This window comes from Orcinus orca, chromosome 13 (genome assembly GCF_937001465.1).
Source record: "Orcinus orca chromosome 13, mOrcOrc1.1, whole genome shotgun sequence".
Lineage (NCBI taxonomy): Eukaryota > Metazoa > Chordata > Mammalia > Artiodactyla > Delphinidae > Orcinus > Orcinus orca.
In genome coordinates, this window is record NC_064571.1 from 78,086,019 (window position 1) to 78,111,033 (window position 25,015).

Below are 25,015 nucleotides of genomic sequence, written 5' to 3' on the forward strand. Positions count from 1 at the left end.
GTGTAGTTTTCCATGCTCAGTAACAGAGCTAAGAATCAGAATATTATAAAGGAAAACAAATTAGAAAATCTGAAAGAAAAACAAATAATTTTTTTATCACCCTTAGCGCTCAGAACAAAACAATATATTTACATATTGATACATAAAATAATTTGAAACACTCATTATGCTCATATTCTATTCTGGGTGGTATGCTATGGGAAAAGAACAATAATCAAGGAACTTATTGAATACATGGATGCAGAGTTACACAGAAGAGACATGGAAGGGAGCAGAAGCAAAAGCAGATCTTAGGTATAGGCTAGAGGACTGGTCAAAAACCAGAGACTTTTCCAGTCCCTCCTCTCTACGAAATCCTCCTCCTGTGTTTTGCAGAACACAAGCTGAGACTCACAGCTTTTGTTCCTAACTGCTATTCTAATGCCTGCCCCTTCTCAGCCTGCCCTCCCTGTTCTGTCTGTGCCACTAAGACTACAGAGTTTAGGAAATAGGAAGAATCACCACACTGACATTTGATTGGTTATACATGGACATGAATAAGAAATATTTCTAAACTTCTGTTCCTACAACTAGATTGCAGTGTAGATTAAATCAGTTAAAGATTTTTTTTCAATTTTAACTTTGTAGTATAGCTGTAGCAAAATTATCAGTAAAAGTAATAACTAATGTTTGTTAATCACTTATGAATGCCAATCACTGTCTTAAATACTTTTATTTCAACCATCACAACTACCATCTGATGGTGATACCATCGTTATTTCCATTTTCTAAATGAGGAAATTGAGATTTAGGACAATTAAACAACTTGTCTGGGATCACAGTGAGACATGGGGGGTGGGTGAAGGATTCAAACCCAAGCAGTCTAACCTGGAGCATATGTATTTAACTATCTAGAAGATCCTTTGGAGAACTTTGATTAAAGCTGTCAAAAACTTCTGATATTCAAACTAAGTCATCAACTCCCATGAAGAGAGGCCAGAAATCTGTCTCAGTCCATGATGGTTTGACAAAATCAGGCTGGCATGACACATGTCTCTTACCTAAAATCAGAACCATAAGTGAAGAGCATTATTGGACATTATAAACCAGAGTCAGGGACTGGATTTTACATATTCTTCTCTGTGTGTATACAAGAGGGACAGATTGTGTTTAAGAACGTTTAAAGATGGGGCAAGCACCAGGAAAAACAGTGCAAGTATCATTCTGCCACACTATGTTTAGCCACATTAAGTGCTTTGACTTAATAAATGGAAATGGCCTTCCTCTTGTGAAAGAAACACCAAACACTAAAGCTAAACTCAAGTCTAAACTCTGTGTCTAGAACAAGATCTCAGCTGTTAAAAAGTCTCCAGATTTTCAGAAAGTTCTCCAAACTCTGTCAGGATAGACAATAATAAATGCTCGGGTCCACAAATGAGTTTGCCATTCATTTTGGCAGTACCAGAAAGTGTACAGCCACAAATGGGATTGATACAATAAGTAACTTACTAACGTTAAAGAGATTTAAAAAGAAGGAAGCAGTAATACTGATATTGCTACATATTAAACATTTGAACACTGTTTAGACATTGATTCCTAAAAACCCAGACAATGGTTATGAGTGGATGCACACAAATAATACTATCTCTTTTTATTTTTTAAGTCACATATTCAGAGAGTCAGTTAGTTACTATGGAATCACATGTGATGTCATAAATTTGACATTCTAAATGCAGACCTAGACTGAACAACAGAAACAACAGGAAATGGAGCTGGGGGGAGGAAAATCTGCATAACAACAAAAGAATTTCAATAGTTAAAGAAATGAGTCAAACATCTCTGAAACAGAAAAAGAAGGTCAGTGAATTGAATGTCCTATAGAATCTTGCCAAAGAACTGAGGAAATGTAGATATCAGTCCCTCATTTGCCTCTGGAAATGTTCTGCAGCAATCGAATTTCAGATGATGATCACACACAGAGGCAAAAGGAGAAGTAAAGAACATGAAGAGTGGAGAAAAAGGAGATTAAATCATGTGGTATAAGTCCATCCAGTAAGTCAGCACTTATTGAGCAAATGCTCCTATGTTAGTGGTAAGAGGCGAAAACACAGTTGCTATCTTTGAAGAATGCACAACCTAGTAGGAAAGAGAATACATAAACAAAGTACAATTCAGTACTCAGAAAAAGTATGTACAAAAGACACAGGAAACACAGAGGGATGTTTAATACTGGGAACTTCTCCCAGGTCGTGCTGAGCTTGGTTCTGAAGAACACTGAAGGGAAAAGGAGGTTATAAGATATAAGGGTGGTATATAGACAAATACAAGTCATTTGGCAAAAACAGAACATAGAGATAGAGTGTAGCGTGGAGGGCACACAAGTTGGAGGTAGACAGGATACATCATGAGACTCCTGGGTCTCTCTAACCAAGCGAATGAAGAGTGTATCCAGAAATGAAGCATAAGCAGATTTACATTTTATAAATATCACCCTAAATAAATGGGGTAGATGGATCTAGAAGTTGAGAGGATTTAAGGCCATGAAATCTGGTCAAAAGCCACATTCTAAGAATGCAGACCCATAACGATCTGAGGCCTGGAACAGGAATGGAGAAGAGGGACTAGATTTAAAATATCTTTTGGAGTAAGCGACAGGACTTCATGGTGATAGTGTTCAGGGGGTGTGGGACTCGAGGGACATTGTTCCAGCTAATGATTAAGAACTCTCCAGACAATAGGGGCTTCTTAGACAATGGGTGAATTTCCAGGATGTCCGGCCCCCTTCCGAGAAGGAGGGAGATAACAAAATGTAAAAAAGGTGTCTGTCAAAGACCAATCAGGCAGCTGGGGAGAAGGAGGGAGATAACAAAATGTAAAAAAGGTGTCTGTCAAAGACCAATCAGGCAGCTGGGGAGAAGGAGGGAGATAACAAAATGTAAAAAAGGTGTCTGTCAAAGACCAATCAGGCAGCTGGGGACAAGTTCCCTCTCTGGTCCGAGCCTAAGCCGGGACCAATCAGCAGGAGAACACAACCAAATCTATAATTTACATACGGGGAAGTGGGAACCTATAAAACTGACATATTCGCGCCCAAAAGGGTTCCTTCTTCGACCTCCTGCGTGAGGACTAAGGAACCCCGGTGCACCGGCCTTCAATAAACCTCTTGCGTTTTGCATCGACTTCCGACTCTTGTTGTTTCCTGGGCGAGTCGAAACTCCTAGGAGACCGCGCAGGTCTAACAGGGGTTGATGGAAAGATTTTAGGACTAGTTCTAGGATTATACAGCTATGCCATTCTCTTCAGACATAGACTCAGTCACTCAACTAACATCGACTAGATTTTTCCTAGGTTCAAGGCACAGAGTATAAAGAGATTAACAGACTGCCCCTGAGCACTTTGGTCTATGCTAGAAGTTGAGCTCCTTAAACAGATAAATAACACTAATCTTGATTGCATTACAGCTACTGAATTGGCAGGAAACAATAGAAACACTGCTCTAATACAACAGTATTTCCTGCAGTTGAAAATGAAAACAAATATTTGAATAGATGTCCATGAAATAAGCCATTTTCTTCTGCTCCCCTACATGGTCTTCCCTATTAGTTCGTTAATAAGAGACCTCTTTTCACTGTTGATGCTACGAATAGTTAGAGAACATGAATAGAAGACATGCCTGTTGACTGATCTGTACAGGATTAAAGTGCTTGATTTAAAAAATCTATTATTGATGAGGCTCAGATCGACAGAAAATTGGTTTATGAATAAAACAAACAAGAGAAGTTTCAGTTCTATGGCAAATGAAAAAGTTCCATAAGTAGCAATCTTCAGAGTAACAGAGAAGTTGTTCTGCGTGAGCAGCTTCACATTTAACTCCAAGTCCTGCTGACCCCTGGGAAATTCTCCCACAGCATTTCCCATGTTACCATTTTGTAAATGATAAATGCTTTATGTCTCAAATCTATAAACCAACAAATTTCTATATTAAAAATCTGTTTGTATAGTTGTCTGATATATGTTCTTTTTACTCATGCTTGTTAGAACAGAGGAAAAATAATATCTATAATTTATATTTTTGATAGTGGCAAAGAGACAAATTCTAACTTTCATTTATCCTTTGATTCCCCAAACCCAAGGTTTCTAATGCCCCGAGATGAAAAATTAATAAACATTCTTTGTTTCCATATTAAGAATGAGACTGGACCGAGGTACTCAAAAGACAGCCTAGAAGTAGACAAATCTAGAAAGGATTCTGAGAAATCAGGAGTTCGTCTGAGCACTCAGGTGAGCTGACCTCTTCAGAGTTGGTGAGAGAATTAAAGAGCAGACAGCATAATAAAAAAATATTAGCGGGCAGGGGAGTTTGGGGAGAAAAGACTGAGATATCAAGATTTGTATTAAGGGATACCTAACGTCCTCGTGGCAAGGTTAAGAAAATACTAGAAGAAGCTGGCCCCTGCCTACCCATCCAGCACACATCCCAATGTTCATGCAGAATAAATAGTGTAGAAACCTCTGCTCAGCCTGTGGGAGGAGACTGGCCTTTGTTCAAATCAGGGAGGGAAGGGGAGTCTGGCCATCGCACTGACCATCTTCTGCACCATCTTTCAGATGAGGCGTGCAGTCATACCGCATCACTCGCTGAGATGCTGCCCCATGCGGGGTCACTCGTCGTGTAGACGCTGCCTTTGTGCAGCTGAGGGAAAAGTGCTTCTTGGCCCCTGCTGCACGATACGTATTTATATTCACATGTGCCTGTTGTGGGAGCAGGGCTAGCAGATCACCGTGATCAGGGTGAGCCGAGACCAAACTACTGACTTTGGAGGGGAGCTACAGGCAATCCGGGTGAGGGGAAGGATACGGGGATGGAAACTTCCACTTGCCTCTCCATGGTCTCCTCCATCCTGTTCCGCCCAAAGGCAGTGCTAGAGGGCGCTATTCCCTCTTCTGCAGCTGCCTGGGAGCCCCGCTACAGCCTTGTTGAGGTACCAGTGGCCTTCATCTTTGTAATCTGGTCAAAAATGTTGGGTATGTCTTTTCAGCATCTGCTAACAAGCTTATCCTTAAGGGCGGAAGTGGGGAAAAGGGAGGAAAAAGGCTCAACTCTACTAAGTTCCGCATAAGAGGAGTCACAGGTGAAAACCTATGAGACATCAGACTTGTTTCTTGGTTTTGGATGCTCTTCCAAGTAGATTCCCACTTTATTGCTCCTCACAGAAGTTAGGATTGGGCCAGAGCTAGAATAATACACAAGGGCCAGGACTGAATTACACGTCGTAGAGGGCAGGGGCCTTCTCACTGATCACTGCTATATTTGGCTTGCCATGGCTGTTTCGTAAGCATATGTGTGGGAGGACTCGGTGGTGGGGTATTACACTCCTGGGTCTCTTCTCTCCTTGAAAGGGATCACGAGAATTAACCTTGCTGAAGACAGACTCTCGAGGGTACCTAGTGAGAAATCAGTGGTCTCGAACTTCACGGAGCCCATCCACCAGAGCTCCATCAGGAGGTGAGTCCAGAAGCAAGAACACAAGTCTTAAGGAAGAGATGGGAATGAAAGGGAAGAGTACACGCCATAAGAATAATAATAATAACATAGATTGATGCTTTCCATGCGCCAGGCCCTGTTCCGTGTACTTTATATCTTTTAGCTAACTTAGCCCTCACAGACTCCCACCCCCATCAATCCCCAGAGTAAGAAAACCAAAACACAGAGTAACTTCCCTAAGATTTCACACTAGTAAGGCTCATAGAGCTAGATTAAAACCTAGGATCTCTAGGTCTATAAACTGCACATTGAATGATTAAACTCCATGGTTTCTCCTTCCTTCCTTCACACATTCAAAAACTATTCATTGAGTACCCAAGACTCAGAAGAGGGGGTGAAAATGTCAACAAAGGAGATAAACTGTTGAAGAGTATTAGGTTGTGTGATGCTTTGAGCCCTTAACTAGGCCTAGTCACATAAGAAGAAAAAGTTTGTTGTGAGAATTAGTTTTTGGATGCAGAGTGTGACACAGGCCCAGACACTGGGAGAACCAATCCATCTGTCTCTGTGAGGACTGGCTCAATAATCTAACCAAGAACATGCCCTTTGAAACGTGTGAAATAATCACAAAAACTGGAATAATATATGGATGCTTAATAATCTATCTCATACCTTAGTGCAGGAGTCCTTTCTCTAGAATGACTAGAACCAGTTCCTATTTAGGAAGATGATTCTCTCCAACTGAGCTTCACTGGCACAAGAAGTTCTGAAGGTGATGGGGAGACACTTGATTCTCCAGCCTACTGACCTTCCCAGCACTCACTGCATTAATCACAGAGCAAATGTGGAGACGGATGCCCCTGAGGTGCTTTGCAGAGCCTTCTGGTGGGAACTTCTGGTCTAGCTGCTCATCAAGTTAACTGGAGGTCACAGATGGAGGCAGTGGCAAGCAAGGTCCCTTCCTCAAGCCTTCTGTCCTACCTGAAGGTCTCTGACTGAGCAGGTATATGTGAAGAAAGTGACAGAACTTTGCAAACTATGTGCCAGCTACCTAGGGGCAAGGAAGAGGACCTCTACCCTATCTACTCCAAAAGAAAAAAAAAAAGTGTGAGGTGCTGATGGAACAACTGGGGGGAAATGAAAGCAGTCTGTCTCTGGGTCCATGTAACAGAAATGTCTAATATATGGAGCCTTGAAACGTCTGAGCCCCTTTAAGCCCTACTTAAAGGAGCTGAGATGAACCAGGATTCACCTAAGAGCTGGGAATGGAACACAGAGAAGGGGACAGCTCCTTGACCCCGGCTGGGCAGAGGTGAGGACGGGGACCCTAGGTGGGCATCTAACTCAGAAGCCCACTTTCTTGCTCCAGTCCCCCAGTAGCTCCAAGACCTCCCGGACTTCATTCACCTCCCCTAGCCATCAAGAGTCACCAAAGCCGCTGTCAGCGCAGCGCTCGCCACCCACACCAACCATGCCGCTCGACTCACGTTCTTCCACGACCCCGGAGGTACAGCTCCAGACGGGTCCCGGCGCAGCACCAAGATGGCTGAGAATTCCGACGCCTGGTCTCCCGGCCTGGGGCGGGAAATCCTAGCGGGCCAGTACACACGAGAGTTGCGGGACTCGCGAGATTCCAGGGACACGCACCAGCGGGAATATCCGCGCACGCCCCCCCACTGAAAGGAAATCCTATGCCCAGCGCAGGGATCTCTACCCGTCAAAGCTGGATCAAGACTGTATGCCTGACCCAGGCAACGAGAGGAAGAGGCGGACGAGGACGATGCCTACTGGGCATCCGTGAGAACACTGTACGAGAAGTCACCGAGCTGCTCGCTCCCCAGGCCGGTGAGCAGGGCCCGCCTCAGCTGGTACCCGGGTTGCCGCTCCACGCAGCCCCGCATCCGGACCTCTCTCAGCCTCCCTCCTGTCCATGGTATAGGGAAGTTCACCCAGCCCCCTACTTCTCCTCCCTGAACCTACCCCTTGGCACAGTAGCTCCCAGAACCCAGCCCTTGGCTGTCTCCAGCATCCCAGTCCTCCAAGCCGGGACCCAAGTGTTTCCTTCCCACCCTGCCCTGGGATGAGGCCCATTCCTGATCCCTTTAGGTCTGTGTGACTCGTCCTCCTGTCGGTGCCCCTCTCTGCAGCCCAAACCCAAGCATGCCATCACCATCGCTGTGTCATCCCGTGCGCTCTTCAACACGGTGGACGGCAGGAAAATCTACAAGGAAGAGGGTCTGGAAAAGTACATGGAGTATCAGCTTTTCAATGAGAATGTCGTGCTGGCCCCAGGGCCGGCCTTCCACTTTGTCAAGGTATTCTGCAAAGCTGTCTTCGGCCTTCCAGGACTCTGGATGGCAGGGAAGGACTCATGCTAATCCCTGGGATCTCATCCAGGTTTCCTTATAATTCCTAATCCACCCTTGTCATTCTTGCCTTTTTTAAGTCTACCCCAGGTCAGTTTATATTTTCACAGAAGCTTCCACACTGTTGAGGGAGGGACTGCAGCCCTAGATTTGGAATGCTGAGCTTTCCCTAAGTGGAGTCCAAGTTCTGAGACCTGTAACAGAAACTTTTGTCCTCTCCATAGAAGGAGCAGTAACCAGAAGCAATAATGAGTTTATGATTCCAAGCAGTAGAAATAAAACACCTCATTCAAATAAGATTAAATTCACTTTCGCTGCTCTTGCCCCAAACACAGCATATTAAGAAACTCAAGATGCTCTTGGCACTTAGGGGCATGACTTTAATAGAGAAAGTAAGGTTCTTGGAACTTACACTGAAATGTATAGCACTTATAGCTCTGATCCCCTATATAACTTATACAAATATTACACAATGACATCATAACCAGGCAGAAACAAATGACACCTCCACGTGTTGTAAGTAGAAAGTAGTTATGAGGCATAGTAGAAGCATGAGAGGAAACCACAAACCTATTCTAAAGACTCATGTTTTAAAAAATACACAAAATGCTCACTTTGGCAGCACATGTGCTAAAACTGGAACAACACAGAGACCATTAGCATGGCCTCTGCACAAGGATAACATGAAAATTCTTGAAGCAGCCTATACTTTTCACAATAAAAAATAATCATCAGATCAAGAAAGGCAGGTTTTATGAATCAAAAACAAAAATAGACAAACCATGAAAGGGTTAGCCTGATCCTATCTATGTACCTCACAGAAATAATTCTAGTAAACCAAATGTTGTAACAATTTTCAACAAACGTTACCCATCTTTCAGTAAACATTAACTGAGGTCCTATGTATGCGAGGCTGAAAATACTGAAATGAATGGCATAACCCTGACTTAAAGGAGCCACAGTCTCTCAGTGAAGAGTCTTCAGGGCTTGAATTGGACACCTATGGGATCCTTTCTATCCAGACCCCCAGTGCCCACTTTGCCTGGCCCTCTTTACACACATTTGTGTTTGTAACCTTCAGGCACTGCAGCACGTCAATGCTAGACTCCGTGAGCTGTATCCTGATGAACAGGACTTATTTGATATTGTTCTGATGACTAATAACCATGCCCAAGTGGGAGTGCGGCTTATAAACAGCGTCAATCACTATGGTAAGTAAAATAAATACCGTATGGAAGAACAGCTCGCTGCTCTGGAAGAGAGAGGCCATGTTATTTTGCTCACTGTGGCCTAACTAATGCAGTGTCTGATAGTGACACCCCCTTCTGCGTGAGGAATGTTTATTTGCCTATGTCAGAACAAGAGAGGCCATGTTCATTTTTAACTTCAGCACAGAGTTGGGCCCAAAGCTCTGGACTTAACTTGTCAAGTGTGAATTTCAAAGTCTTAATCCCAGGTCCTGCAATATATTTCTCTGTTTTATGTTTTTCACTTCTGAACTTGACTTCAAGGAGCCGTCAACCCAGGGCTTTCTCTGTGTGATCAGACTTCCTGCTCACCACAGACACATGTTAAAGGTTTAAAGGTTTTTACCTTTCCTTTCCACTCTTAACATCTGACTCGCCCCGGCTGCTCTCCCCACACATCAAATTCATACTCATGCCAGCAAACCTGTCTTTATTCCTTTACAGGGAAAATTGGTTTGACACTAGTCTCTTCATAGCATTTCCATTAGTGTGTTGGTGACTTTAAGGGGAGGTCCCCATTTTTCCTCTTATGAATTTACCTGACTTCTTATGTGAGGACCTTTAGCCCATTTTCTAAGTGACATATCCAGTCTTAAGGGTATGTCAAGTCAAAATAAGGTTTAAATTTGGCATATTTAACTTCTAGGCTTAAATTAGGCATATTTATAAATAATCACTATCTATTACAAGTTATAAGTTTTATATTATATCATCCTAATTATAAGGCCAACGTCTTACTGATACACAGTTGAAAATATGTTTACCTTTCAAAAACGCAGTCTTCACAGTATTATGCTATGAAAAGAGAGAATATATATAAAAGCGTTGGCAGAGGTGAGTGGTGTAATCACTCAATAAAGGACAGCTATTATTTTTACAAGACAGCCTTATTTGATTTAGTAGGTGATGTAAGTCTACCTATCCCTCACCACACTAAGCTCATTGAGCTTAGTAGCATGAGAAATTCTACTTATTTACATACTAATACTGTTAATGAACAGATAAAGCCCAATCTTGCACAGCCTTGCTCATGGAATAACAACTTTTCACCTGAAGAGGTTAGTTACCTTCTCTCGGGGCTGAAGGCAGTTTGTATCTCCCTTCGCTGTGGTCTTTTCTATATTATAATTATCTGTCTACATGCCTGGCTCCTTAGTGAATTGTGATCTCCTTGAGAAGAGGGACGATGTTTTCACCATTTCTGAAGTCCCCAGTACCACCAAATAATTTCTGATCATTAAATTAATATTATTTAAGGATTTGTAGAGTACACTTTTATGCCACTTATGCCCAATGTTGGTTTAAGTGAAAAAGTGAGAGTATTTCGTCCATACCACGGCAAACACTTCCACTGCAGCTGTGGATAGATCCTATCCACTCTCTTGGTCCATGCAGATGATAAACAACTGACTAGCTGGCTCAGCAACAACTGGCTCAAAATTCTGCTTTATGTCATCTGCAGCTGCCCAGTTTTATCATATATCCAAAAACACTTTGAATGGGTACATCGCTTATATACTTAATGTTATACCTTAGTTATTCTCACATCATTGGAACCATGGTTTGCTTTTATAAATAATCCTGTGCTGAGACCTTTCTACATAAATCTTTATCAGAGTTTCAGATTATTCCCTTAGGATAAACTCTTTAAAAAAGGAATCCTAGGGCTTCCCTGGTGGCGCAGTGGTTGAGAGTCCGCCTGCCGATGCAGGGGACACGGGTTCGTGCCCCGGTCCGGGAAGATCCCACATGCCGCGGAGCGGCTGGGCCCGTGAACCATGGCCACTGAGCCTGCGCGTCCGGAGCCTGTGCTCCGCAACGGGAGAGGCCACAACAGTGAGAGGCCTGCGTACTGCAAAAAAAAAAAAAAAAAAGGAATCCTAGGTCAAAAGGTATAAGCTGCTTAAAAGCTATCAATACTTGTATCAATAAATATCAAATTACTTTCTAGACAGCTTGTACCAATTTACACTTTCATCCATAGTGTATGTAAGTGCCTATTTTACAAACCTCTCACCAACATCTAGTGGGTTTTTTTAACTGTTGTTGATTTGAAAGGCATTTAATGGTATATTAATGTCAGTCTGCTAATGATTGCATTTAAAATTTCAAGTCAAGAGAGACAATTTCAGACCTTCTGTTGTTGTTTTGGGGAAATAGTTTAAATGCTATCACTACTTGCTATTACTATTGTATTGTTACTAAAGAAATACTAAAATGGTACTTAAAAACAGAGCCACATCTTAACTGGCCCTCTCAACAAGTGAGGATGCTGTAGCTAAAGGAAAAGTGCGCTGTTCTAGTCTAGACAAGAGTCAATGTGAAGCACTGGGCTTAGACAGTCTTTATGTCTGCATTTCCTTTTCTGTAACGAGGATAATAATGCCTGCCATAACAGCTGTGTGAGAGTAAACTAGCATGGCCTATCTGGATATACTTCATAAACCATCATGCACTGTTATATAAAATAGATGAGACATTTTTCAATATTGGTACTACAAAGGTAGTTCTAAAACTGCAGTAGGCACTCATTTATTCCTAAGGTAACTTTCACTTGCATTTCCAGTAAGTATATTGTCTTTAGTCTCTGACATAACAAAGTCTTTCTTGCCCGATAATAGGATTACTAATTGACCGGTTCTGTCTGACTGGTGGAAAAAGCCCCATTGGCTATTTGAAGGCATATCTTACCAACTTGTATCTTTCTGCGGATTCTGAAAAAGTACAAGAAGCAATACAAGAAGGTATTACTTGGTTTCCTCTCTCTAGTTAATAAAGAGGTCTGCACTAGTGTTTCATTCCATTGGCCTTCACGTATGATTATGTGGTTTACGTCGTCGTTGGGTTTTCTGCTAAGGTGTTTCCACAAGTGGCAGCCCTTAAGTTTGTCTTTTAGAGCTTTCACCTTCATGGAGGTGGACATCTTCAGTGATTATCCTACACCCATTTTACACTTTCCCATCCCTTATAGAAACGGAGGCAGTACAAAGATGACTGTTTCGAGATGTGTGGTTGTGAAGAAGAGTTGTGTTGTCAGGTAATAGTGAGAGAGGAAATTCGAGGTCTGGGAAGACACTAAAACATATGGTCCTAAGAAGAGTATTAATTAATTCCAACGGTCTTCCAGGGATCGCCTCTGCAACAATGTTTGATGGAGCCAAAGACATGGCTTACTGTGACACACAGCTCCGTGTCGCCTTTGATGGGGATGCCGTCCTCTTTTCTGATGAGTCTGACCATATTACCAAGGAACACGGGCTGGACAAATTCTTTCAACATGAAGCACTATTTGAGAATAAGCCTCTTGCTCAGGTAGGTTCAATGAGCTCTAATTAATTTTGATCTACTTATTTTCCAATATACCAATATATATATTTCTTCACTGTGATGACTTTTAAAATTTTTTAGGCAGGCCACTCCTCACTTCTTATCCTTTGTAGTTTTCTCCCCTTGTTTCATGAATTCCTCATTCTAAAGCATCTGCTGCCAACTTTTTTTAATTTTAGTGTTCTTTTATCTATCCTTTTGGAGTGTTTCTATGATCTTCTCATGAGAAAGAGTTCATCTCCTCCAAATTATGAGTAACAGAGGTAATACAGCTTACCAGTTAGCCATTTCTACATAATAGATCTCAAAATAGTAAGGTTATTTCCAATAGGTCAGTAAACATTTGTTGAACCTCTCTGTCCATACCCTTAAACTCCATAAAGGTAGCACTTAATTGAGAAAAATCTGCAAAACTGAGAGTTTAAATTAAATCAAATATTGAGCTCCAAGCAAGTACAAAGTATGAACAATTAAAATTTTAGGTTTTTTGGAATCAATCCATGAACCGAAGTGTTAAAGTCATGGTCTAAAATGAACAAAACCTGCAATTTCTGAACCAAAGGAGATTTGAACATCAAAGTATTCTCCAAAATGAATATGAAATGATGGATCATTCAGTTTTAATCTATGAATCTTACCTAGGCCTTTCTTTAAAATTGGCCTTTTTTTCTCAGCTCTTCTTGAACTTAAGATCTTAAATATCGTTAGTTTTATTACATTTATAAAAGTAGGAAGAGACTAATTGAAAGATGAAAGTTTTACTAACTCACCTCACATTACAGCAAGTGATATTTAAATTCTGTGTGTTTTTGTGTGTGTATGTTTAACTTCACAGTCCCTTCCTAAATAGCTCCTTTAGAAGTCTTGAGCTCATGTCAAAAAGTTGTTCAGTGTTAACAAAGTTTACTATTGAGAGGAAAACCTTTTGTTATATTTTGCATAAGTCTGCTTTGCTGAAATTTAGAGCCCATTGTACATTAGCCTTTAAGCATTATTAAAATGTTCAAGATCTCTAAAAAAGAGCACTTAAAAAGAAAAAAAAACTTCAGAACAAGAATTATTTCAAGATAATCTTAAAATACCATTTTTTTCATCTCAGGGAAAGAATCCAAATTTCTTTTAGATTCTGTACTTATCAGTTCTTTTCTCCATATTTTAAAGCATTTTTCCCATTAAACAACTTGAAATTGTGAAGTTCAACACTAGATATTGCAGGAATACCCAATGAATTCTTACTAAGCATACTTGTTTTCATAATGTGGTCCTTCTGACAGTGGAAAAATATGCTATTTTTCACATAGAAAGGGTAGGTTTCCTATAAAGACCAGGCTTTGCCAGATGTTTCCACTGATGAGAAGGAAGTTATGAGATATGATTCCTAACCAAGGCTTTCAACTATGTTGGTCATGGGGCTTATGGTTTCGTCATGACAATATCCCAATTGTCTCCAATGGAGGAGATCTGAGAGTCACCAGCAAATGGGACAGCTGGACAGGATTAATTTAGCCACTCTCATTGTAGCTTATAAAGCCTCCCATGTGGTACCATGACAAGTAATGGATGTCTCCTGATTTGATCTCTATCTCATTTCACCATTCTGGGATAGTGATCTCCGTATGTGTGTGTGTGTGTGTGTGTGTGTGTGTGTTTTAATCAGAATTGTTGAGGTATACTTTATATGTAGTATAATTCATCATTTTTAGTGCACGGTTCTGAGAGTTTTGACAAACGTGTACAGTCATGAAACCACGATCAAACTCAAAATACTCACAAAATTCCCTTGTGCTTCTTTGTAGTCATCCTAGCCCCCTATCTTCAGGATCTGTCAAACACTAATCTGATTTCTGTCCCTATAGTTTTGCCTTATCCAGGTGTCATATAAATGGAACCCCATAGGATGCATTCTTTTGAATCTGACTTATTTTACTTAGAATGATGCATTTGCGATTCACCTGTGTCATTCCCTGTATCAGTAGTGCGTTCCTTTTTACTGCTGAGTAGTAGTCTGTTCTATGGATGTACCACATTTTTTCATACATTTACCTATTGGAGGATATTTAGGTCATTTCCAGTTTTTGGCATTTATAAATAAAACTACTTTAAGCATTTGCATACAGGGTTCTGTGTAAACACAAAAATCTCATTTCTCATGGGTAAATACCTCGGGGTAGGATTGCTATGTCACAGGGTAAGTATGCGTTTAACTTTATAGATAGTGCCAAACTATTTCCCAAAGTGGTCACACCACTTTGCATTTCCAATGAAAGATTTTTTGCTCTGCATCCTTGCCAGTATTTGGTAATGTCAGTTGTTTTTCATTTGTTTGTTTGTTTTAAGCTGTTCTGGTGGTTACATAATTGTATCTCATTGTGGCTTTAATTTGCATTACCCTAATGATAGATGATATTGAACATTTTATCAAGTGCTTATTTGCCATCATATTTATTCTTTGGCAAAAATATCTGTTCAGATCTCTTGCTCATGTGAATTGGGTTGTTTTTTATTTCATTATTGAGATTTGAAAGTTCTTTGTATTACAATTCTAGATACAAGTCCTTTATCATATATTTGTTTTGCAAATATTTTCTCTCAGTCTGTCCTTGTCTTTTCACTCTTTTAATATTTTTCAGTGTCCTTCAATGAGCAGAAACTTATAATTTTAATGAAATTCAATTTATCTATTTGTTCTTTCATGAATTGTGCTTGTTATATCATATCTAAGAAATCTTTGCTAACCCAAGGCAAAAATTTCCTCCTATGTTTCTGAACAGAAGTTTTTACAATTTTATGGGGTTTTTTTCAGAATTATTACCTGTTTGAGTTGATGCATTTGTGCAAAGTATTAAGGTTCATTTTTACTACTTATGGATATATCTTGTTTCAGCACTATTTGTGGAAAAGACTGGCTTTCTTTTCCTTTAATACAGGTATCTGTCCTTTTGCCAATATCACACTGTCTTGATTATCATAGTTTTATAGTCAGACTTGAGATCTGGTGGCAGGAGTCCTCCAAATTTGTTATTTTTCAAAATTCTTTTGACATTCTGATTCCTTTGCATTTGCATATAAATTTAAAAATTAGCTTGTCCATTTCTAGAAAAAAATCCTGCTGAAATTTTTATTGTGATTATGTTGAATTTATAGCTTAATCTTGGGAGAATAGATATTTTAACAATATCAAGTTTTTCAGCCTATGGACATAGTATATCTCTCCATTTATTTAGGTCATATTTAATTTCTTTCATCAGTGTTTTGTAGGTTTCAGCATATAGCTATCATATAAAGTTTATTAGATTCATACCTAAGTCTTTAATAACTTTTGATGCTATTATAAATGATGCTTTAAAATTTTTAATTTCTAATTTGTTTATTGCAAATACACAGAACCACAATTTATTTTTGTATTTTGACTTTGTATCCTGCAACTTTGTTAAAATCACTTGTTAGTCATAATAAAATTTGTGTAGATTATTTAAGATTTTCTACATAGACAGTGTGGACTGTGAATAAAAACATGTTTCCAGGGCTTCCCTGGTGGCGCAGTGGTTGAGAGTCCAACTGCCGATGCAGGGGACGTGGGTTCGTGCCCTGGTCCAGGAAGATCCCACGTGCCACGGAGCGGCTGGCCACATGAGCCATGGCCGCTGAGCCTGCGCGTCCGGAGCCTGTGCTCCGCAACGGGAGAGGCCACAACAGTGAGAGGCCCGTGTACCACAAAAAAAAAAAACAAACTTGTTTCCATTCTGTATGTCCTTTATCTTTCTTGCTTTATTACCCTTGCTAGTACATTCAGTACAATGTTCAATAAGCATTATGAGAGTGGACTTCCTTGCCTTATTCCCTGATCTTAGAGGGAGATCATTCAGTCTTTGACTCTTAAATATATTATCTACAGGTTTTCTGCAAGTTATCTACAGGTTTTTTGCAAGATGCCCTTTGTCAGGTTAAGGGAGTTACCTTCTATTCCTGTTTTGTTTTAGAGTTTTATAATAAATCCATGTTGAATTTTGTCATATGTCTTTCCTGTATCTATTGAGAAAAACATGTGGCTTCTCTAGTCTGTTGAAATATAAATTATATTGATGAATTGCATTGCTGGTATAAATTCAACTTGGTTATGTTGTATTATCCTTTTTATATATTGCTGGATCCAATCTGTTAAAATTCAGTTAAAAAATTTTTTTTGCCATTATGTTCTTGAGTGTTCTTTTCTTGTAATATCTTATAGAGTAATGCTGACCTTATAAAATGAGGTGGGTAGTATTTTCTCCCTGTCTATTTTCTGGAAGACTTTGTGTAGAGTTGGTATTATTTCTTCTGTAAATATATGGTAGAATTCTCCAGAGAAGCCATCTGGGCTTGGACTTTTCTATTTAGAATGCTTTTAACCAAGAGTTCAGTTATTTTTGATAGATACAGAACTACTGTGCAGATTATCGCTTTCTTCTTTTTCCTCTTCTGGCAGTTTATGAGTTTGTGTCTTTCAAGGAATCTGTCCATTTCAGTTAAGTCACTGAATTAACGAGCATAAATATTCTCTCATATTTTACTATTATGATTTTACTATTTTTAGGAACTTTAGTGATGTAGCCCTTTTCATTCCTGATATTAGTAATATTTGCCTTCTCTCTTTTCTTCCCCCCTTGTGGTCAATCATGCTAGGCTTTAACAATTTTATTTATCTTTTTAATAACCAGCTCTTCCTAAGTTTTTAAAGGTGATTTGAGGCTTCTTTTCTATAATAAACATTTAATACTGTAAAATTTCCTCTAAATGCTACTATAGTTGCATCCTACAAATTTAGATAGGTGGTTTGTAATTTTTATTCAATTCAAAGTACTTTTTAATTCCCCGTAACTTTATCTTTGAGTTATTTATAAATGGGTTATTTGTGAAATTAAATTTGGAATTTTTCCAGATACCTTTCTGTTATTAATTCCAAGTAGAATTCTGTTGTAGTCAGATAATATGTTTTCTACGATTTCAACTCTTGAAATTTGTTGAGGATTATTTTATACCCAGAATAAATGGTCTATCTTGGTAAATGTTTCTTGTCTACTTGAAAAGAATGTTTATCCTGCTGTTTTGGGGTTGAATATTCAATAAGTATCAATTAGATTAGGTAAGTTAATAGTGTATTATTCAGGTTATATTGCCCAGGTGTTTAATATTGTCAGTGATTTTCTTTCTATTTCTTCTATCCACTATTGAGGAGGCAGCATTGAAGACTTCAAGTATAATTGAGGATTAATCTGTTACTCCTTTCAATTATATAATTTTTGCTTCATGTATTTCTAATTTCTGTTGTTTGGTACCCAAATGTTTAAGATTATTATATCTTCTTGGCAAATTAATCACCTTTCATTATGCAATGCCCCTCTCTCTGATATTCATACAGCCATTCTAGCTTTTTTTTCTTTTTTGGACTGATGTTTGTATGGTACAACTTTTCTATGTTTTTACTTTTAACCATTTATGTTTTTACATATAAAATATCTCCATATTTAAACTGGTTTTCTTGTAGATATTACATAGTTTCTGTTGTTTTTCTGTACAATCTGACAATCCCTGTGTTTTAATTGCTGTTTTTAGATCTTATTTATTTATTTATTTGCAAGTTGACTAAGTTTTATTACAATCAAATTCTTTCTTTACAATTGGTTTACTCTTTTAATTAATTTTTATTGGAGTATAGTTGCTTTACAATGTTGTGTTACCTTCTACTGCACAGCAAAATGGATCAGCCATACATACATATATCCCCTTCATTTAGGACACTACAGTGCATTAAGTGGAGTTCCCTGTGCTATCCAGTATGTTCCCATCAGTTGTCTATTTTATACATAGTATAGATCATTTATATTTAATGTGATTATTACTTTGTTTGGATCAAAATCTACCATCTTCTTTTTCTATTTGTTTCATCTTTAATTAACTTTAGTTTCTTTTTCCTTTTATTATTTTTGCTTTTGAATTTATTGTGTAGAGTGTATGCTTTTAGGATTCCATTTTATCACCACTATTGATTTATTACTCATTTTAGATTTTACAGTGGTTACCATAGGATTTACAATATACAACATCAATTAATCACAGTCTACTTTCAAACAGTATTATGCCACATCATGTACAGTGTAAGAACCTTACAACAGTATACTCTCAATTCCTCCCTCCCATGTTTTGTGATATTGGCATACGTTTTACTTTCACCTATACTATAAACTCATAATACCTTGCTACTATTGTTTATTTGGGTAGTCAGTTATCTTTAAAGTGAATAAGGAAAAGACAAAAATATGTCTTTTGCATTCATCTTCATTTTAACCATTTCCAAGAATCTTCATTTCTTTGTGTAGATCTAGGTTTCTCCCTGGTATCTTATTCCTTGTGCCAGAAGACCATCTTTTTACATTTCATATAGAAGTGATGTGCTGTTACCAAAGGCTCTTAGTTTTTTTTTTTTTTCCTGAAAAACTCTTTACTCTCCTTCTTTTTTGAAAAATATTTTATTTTGACTGGGTATAGCTTTCTGCATTTACCCTATTTTTATTTCAGCACTTTACAGATACCCATTCATTGTCTTCTGACTTACATAAATTCTGAAAACAAATTGTTTGAGATTCTTATCTTTGGTCCTTTGTAAGTAATGTGTCTACTTTTCTCCGGCTGCCTTCAAGATTTTCTATATTTCTTTGTGTTTCAGCAGTTTGAATATGGTGTGTGTATATGTATTCCACAGTATTTTAATGCCCTGTTCTTTTTTTCCCCACTATTTTTTTCCCTTTATTTTCAGCTTGAGTAATTTCTACTGACCTATCTTCAAGTTCACTGATTCTTTTCTTAGCTATGTTGGCTCTATTAATGAACCCATTAGAAGCATTCTTCATTTCTGTACCACAATTTTTATTTCTAACATTTCCATTCAACCCTTATCTGTTCCGTCTCTTTGTTGAAATTACTAGTCTACTCATGTATGTCATCCACCTTTTAATACAGTTGTTAAGATATTAATCAGAGTTATTTTCAATTTCCTCTCTTACATTTATGACATTTAGGTCATCACTGCGTCTTCTGTTAATTACTTTCTCTTGAAAGTTAGTTGCTCTTTTAATTTATTTTTATTGTAGTCTCATAAATCTTTAATTACTTTCTAATCATAGTTTGTAGACAGTATAGGCTCTGGTAAATAGTATTTTTGCCTGCTAATAGGCATGGCTCCTCTTCTGCTAGCATTTAGTGTGATTGACTGAATCACCAAATCAGGCATTCAACTAGGTAAGCATTTTGTTGCTGCTGTTGTTACCTTCATTTCATCACAGGCTTCAAATTCCTCAGGTAGGGTACTGAAGGGTTTTTCATAACGTTCCTTTTCCATTTTCAGCTGTAGGCTTTCTCTTTGTGTCCATGCCTCATGGTGGCCTCCACATTGTTACCCTTCTCCCAACTGTTATTGTTTGTCTCTGCCAGCTCAGGTGGTGATGTGAGAGGAAGGGACATTCTCTGTTGTCCCAGGTTAGTCTAAATCTAAGTGTGTACCCCCCTAGGTCTTAGGGATGAAGTTATATCATTGATCTCACCTTTCTCCCAGTGATAGGGGTGATATCTAATGGTCTGGGTCTCCTGCCCCTCTCCCAAGGGTGGAGGATTTTTCCTTCCCCTTCCCCCATAGCAGTAGATCTTTACCTGTTCCCTGGGGGTAACAGTGTTTGAAGCCATTCTTCCAACAGTTTAATACCTTTGTCCCCTAGGAAGTATGGGACAAGGTAGATCTTTAGTCTTTTCTCACAGTGGCAGCTGCTCCTCTCCTCCACGTCTGCATCACCAAGGACTCTATTCTTTCATTTTCCACCCTGTCTGCAGTCCTTCTCATGAGAAACTAGTGAAATCCATAGGAAAAAAAAAATCCTGTAAAACGGTGTGCATTTCTTGTGTCTGTGGCTTCCAGGGTTTCTATGTTCTCTCATTAGCCCATACTTGTCCTTTTCCAATTTGTTTTTTAAAATTACCTGGATTTTTCATACCTGCTTCTATGGCGTCTGGTATATCTTCCTTTAGTGCTCTGCAAAAGATGTGCCAGTTCTTGAATTCCATCTGTCCTTGAAGATTTTTCCATAATTTTTTCCCTTAGGTTTCATGTTAGTCGGTTGCCCTGCTACCTCAGCTCTTTCATGGGCTCAAGAAAAATTATGATGTTTCAGATTATCTGGCTTTTTCTTGTTGTTAGGATAGGAGTAACAGTCTTTCCAGCTTTCTACATCCAAGGTAATCCAAATGTTCTAAATCATAGAACTCCTCAAAAAGGTATTTTCAAGTAACTTTCCTTCATGTTTCTATATTTTTTCTTGATAAATTACATACATACACTACTGTACAAATATATAAACTGTTAAACATACCCCAAAATAGAAGAAAGAAAGAATGATATGGGTACCTGGTTTGAACGTGGCAATATAAACTGACCAGGCCCTATTTATTCTCTTTGAAAATTACTCAAAAGCATCAGGGAGAGCCGTGTTCCTCTGTGTTTCAAAATCAAACTGTGAGCAGGGCGGCTTCTGCCAACAGTCACTGCCCCCCACTTTGTTTCTGTGGCCAAAAAAGTAATAACAATAATATGTTATAGTTTTTTTACCTATGTGACTTTTTATTTGTTTTTTTTCTAATATGTGCAGCCTTAGACAAAGCAACATTAAACAAATGATCACATAGATAAGCCATGTTTGTGGAAAATGGTTTCCATGACAGCAGAGAAGAAGGGAGCTTCTGAATTGTGAAAACAAATCAATATTAAAATACTATCCATGACCTTTCCCCAGAATCCCTCTAATTTTTCCAAGGAAAACTAATCTACTTCAGAGATAAGTAATAAAAAGAGAACTAGCACAGAACATATGCAAAGATACTATGAGAAAAAGGCAGACACAGAAGAGCAAAATCTAATAACAGATGAAGAACTCTCACTAGAAACAGTTGCCAAAGTATAGGTAAAAACTGTGACTAAACATTTACTTAAAAGAAAGTTGGGTCATAAAGTGGAAATCCCCCAAATCAGGGAAGAGATAATAAAATGTTAAATGGTAGAACTCTGGAAATAAGCAAATAGAAAAATAATATTTTAGAGAGAAAAAAGACAAAAATAGGTCCTAGGTAAAGAAAATCCAACATGCAAAATTAGAATACTTGAAGAAAACACTGAAATTATGTTATGGGGGTAGGAGGATAGGGTTGTGTGTGGTAAATATAAAGATGCAAACATATCAAAATATAAGTCAAGAAAACATCCTGAATTATCAGAATATTTTAATGGATACATTAAACTATTAAAGATTAAAAACTAAACGCCACATTATACTATAGGGAAATAGAAGAGAATGATCATCACTGAGACATGCCCTAGTAATATTATTTGACTTCAAAAATAAAGAAATAATTCTTTGGGCACCCTGCACACACAAGTGGGGAAAAGAAAATCAAGCTGTCCTGAGTCTTCTCCACAGCAGCACTCAGTAGCAAAACACGGTGGAGCCCTGCTTATAAGATCATGTGGAGAGGAAATATAAATCACAGATTCTATATCCAGTCAAAAGCTCATTCAAGTAAAAAGGAAGCAGATCAACAGTTAAGAACATAGTATATTCTCAGGGATTATTATTTCCATAAGATATTCTTGAGAAAACTAATACAAGAGGACACATTTTGGCCAATATGTAGGTGACTACAAACACACAAAGGCACAAATGGGCATAGAATATATTTAACCATAGATCTAAAACTAAAACAACTGCAGGGATTAGAGTGACAGAAGAGAAAGCACATATTATATGCCCTAACAATGTAGAAATTATTTAACTATTAAAAACTGGAAAAATACGGAGGAAAAAGTTATAAGGAAGAGTAGGTGTACTGATATCTTCAGTTACAATAGCTGATCAAAGGATAAAATGTAAAGCTGAGAGACAGAAATATAAGAATCTTTAATAATTCAAATGCAAACACTGAGAAAAATGAAACAGTTAAAATCAAATGATTGAAGAAAAAATAGAGGATAAGAGAAAGGTGAAGAAGTACCCTAATTTCATTATTTTTCATTATAAAAAATAACAGATCCTGGATTTAAAGAAATAGAGGTCTGAGGGTACTATAAAAAGTTATAAAGGTAACCAATAGAAGGAAATAATACAAACCTTCCTAAATGTTAGAAGAAACACACATACACACAAGTTCAAATAAAAAAGACAGTGAACAATCTTTTGAAATCTTTAAACGTGAAAAATGAAATCCAAATTGTAATACAGAACCATTATCACATATATTTGTGATATCGATAAATAGAAATGGCCTAAAACTCAGCTTTTGTTTTAAAAATTAAGACTTTCAGATTGTATCACTTAGCAAAATCCAATTCTATGTTCTGTACTAGAGGTACAGCTAAAAGTAAGCGTTCAGAAAGGTTGAAGATAAAAGTGTGATGATATATAAAGTAACTGTAAATATAGAGAAGACTGGATTCAAGCCAAGAAGGAATTGAACAAGATAAAAAAGTACACTTTATAACGTTGAAATGTGCAGTTCACAAAAAGTAAATCAAAAGAGTAGTGCTTTTGCTGATTAACTGAGCTTTCAGAGTATCCCATTTTGCCATGGATAGTTTACGTCTGTTGCCCTGGTTCAACTTTTTATAGAAGCTTCTTTCACTCTTAAAATATCTGTGTTTAGATGATAAATTATATGGCCATCCTATGTTTTACTCTAGGAATGCAAGGATGGTTCCATACAAGGAAATATAATCACATAAATGCAAGGAGTTTCAGCATTGTATCACTGGTCTATACTGCATGTTTCATGCAGTATTATAAGTTCTTATAAACATCTGCTTTTTTAGCGTTCACTTCCTTTGGCTCACTGGATGACAGCTGCGACATATGTTCCTTTTACAGGGTCCCTTGAAAGGCTTTCTGGAAGAGTTAGGCAGACTGCAAAAGAAGTTTTATGCCAGAGACGAAAGGTTATGTTGCCCTATCAGGACCTACCTGGTTACAGCTAGGAGTGCAGCCAGTTCAGGCGCCCGCATGCTGAAAACCCTTCGCCGCTGGGTCTAGGGATAGACGAAGCTCTTTTCCTTGCTGGAGCCCCCAAAGGTCCCATCTCGGTTAAGATAAGGCCCCACATCTTCTTTGATGACCACATGTTCCACATTGAAGGGGCACAGAAATTTGGCACCATCACAGCTCATGTACCTTATGGAATTAATCAAAAAGAGAACAATTAGGGATGGGAAGGGGAAATAAAGCAGTGATTCTGGTATTATGGAAGCCACATCTTGTGGATCTCTAGGGCAATTAGGTATTTCAGTAGATTAGACCTCAGAACTTTGTTCATTTGGAAAGGTTTTCTCTTCAGTTTTTTAAAACATTTTGAACTCTCAAGTTACCTTCAAGCTACTTCTCTTGGAGCTGTCAATGCTGCTAATGACATTGCAACACCTCTGGGTGTAAGTCATAATGATGACTCTTTAGAATAATTTTAGAACGTGAATCCTTGAATGCTTAAAGGACTATGTCAGAAGCCTACTTAGTTTTACAAAGCATTGCTCATTTATGGATGTTGGTAGCTAGAATGAATCATTACCCATCATCATTATAGAATAGTGGGTCTTCACAAGTGGAAAGAGAAGGGTTAAGTACACTCTTGAAAACTGGAGCTTTTTAGTCTGTTGCCTCTGTGAACAGCCTTTTAATCAATGCAAAAATGAAAATACCACTCTACCTGCGTGAGTATTCCAATTTTGACATTGCTTATTCAGAAATAAATCAGTTATTCATACAGGTTACTTTCATCTAAGATGAGCTCCAGACAGAACCTCCTGGAAGGGTTCTTTGAAGCTTATTTCCTGAGTTCATTGCCTCTGGACTACAAGGCTTCATATTTGAAGTCTCTGGCTTTGGGCCCAGCAGGTAGTCCAATGTTTATATGGGGAAAAAAAGCCTTGGCTACCACTTCAAAATGTGACATGAAGTAAGTGTAGTATCCTAGCCTTCATTGTTGTCATTCTGTTGTGATTTTTGTTTTGTTTTCAAAAAAAACCATTGATTGGTTATTAACCATAATCTACTACATTAGGAACAATAAGCTGGTTATTTTCAGATGTTACCTCATTTTCTCATCAAACCAAACTTTCGTGACATAATATCAATATTATTACCTTCCTTTTTTTTAATCAATGAAGAACCTAAAATTCAAAAAGATTAAGTAGCTTGTCCAAGGATGTGCAGGTAATAAATGGTAGGACTAAGATTCAAATTTAGATCTCACTTCAAAAGCTATATGCTGAAAAAAAAAAGAAAAGAAAAAGCTATATGCTGTCTATCTTCCCTTCCTCACACCCTGTCTTGCTCCTTCTCGTCCCATCTCCATCTCTACCCCACCCACATATACATATTCCACCCCGGTTCTAGTTAAAGCATGCCACTGCTGACACACATCTTTTGATCTGCTTCCTAATTTGATGTAAGGCAGTCCAAAATATATCAGTCATGACACTTACTGAGTACCTACTGTTTTCTACGCATTCCCCAAGATAAAGGCCACAAGAGAGACTCAGACATAATCCC

The 25,015-nt window shown here is 38.3% G+C and overlaps 1 protein-coding gene, 1 long non-coding RNA gene and 1 other non-coding gene across 3 annotated transcripts in view; 2 read left to right on the plus strand and 1 right to left on the minus strand.

Moving 5' to 3' along the window:
* LOC125960781 (uncharacterized) overlaps positions 1–25,015 on the minus strand; it is a 36,285-nt gene that overhangs the window by 9,455 nt on the left and 1,815 nt on the right. The window contains exon 2 of the long non-coding RNA XR_007470797.1: positions 23,435–23,641. This is a non-coding gene — a long non-coding RNA (uncharacterized LOC125960781). The remainder of the gene's footprint in view (positions 1–23,434; positions 23,642–25,015) is intronic.
* On the plus strand, positions 1,764–24,382 carry NT5C1B (5'-nucleotidase, cytosolic IB). The gene is given in 13 exon segments (XM_049695802.1): positions 1,764–1,836; positions 4,168–4,260; positions 5,380–5,518; positions 6,835–6,971; positions 6,974–7,132; positions 7,134–7,209; positions 7,212–7,309; positions 7,612–7,779; positions 8,912–9,041; positions 11,699–11,821; positions 12,205–12,389; positions 23,342–23,495; positions 23,498–24,382. Coding segments are annotated over 13 exon segments (1,671 nt in total). The 5' UTR covers positions 1,764–1,803; the 3' UTR covers positions 23,674–24,382.
* On the plus strand, positions 8,437–8,543 carry LOC117203291 (U6 spliceosomal RNA). Its single transcript, XR_004485989.1, has one exon. It is a non-coding gene; the product is annotated as a U6 spliceosomal RNA (small nuclear RNA).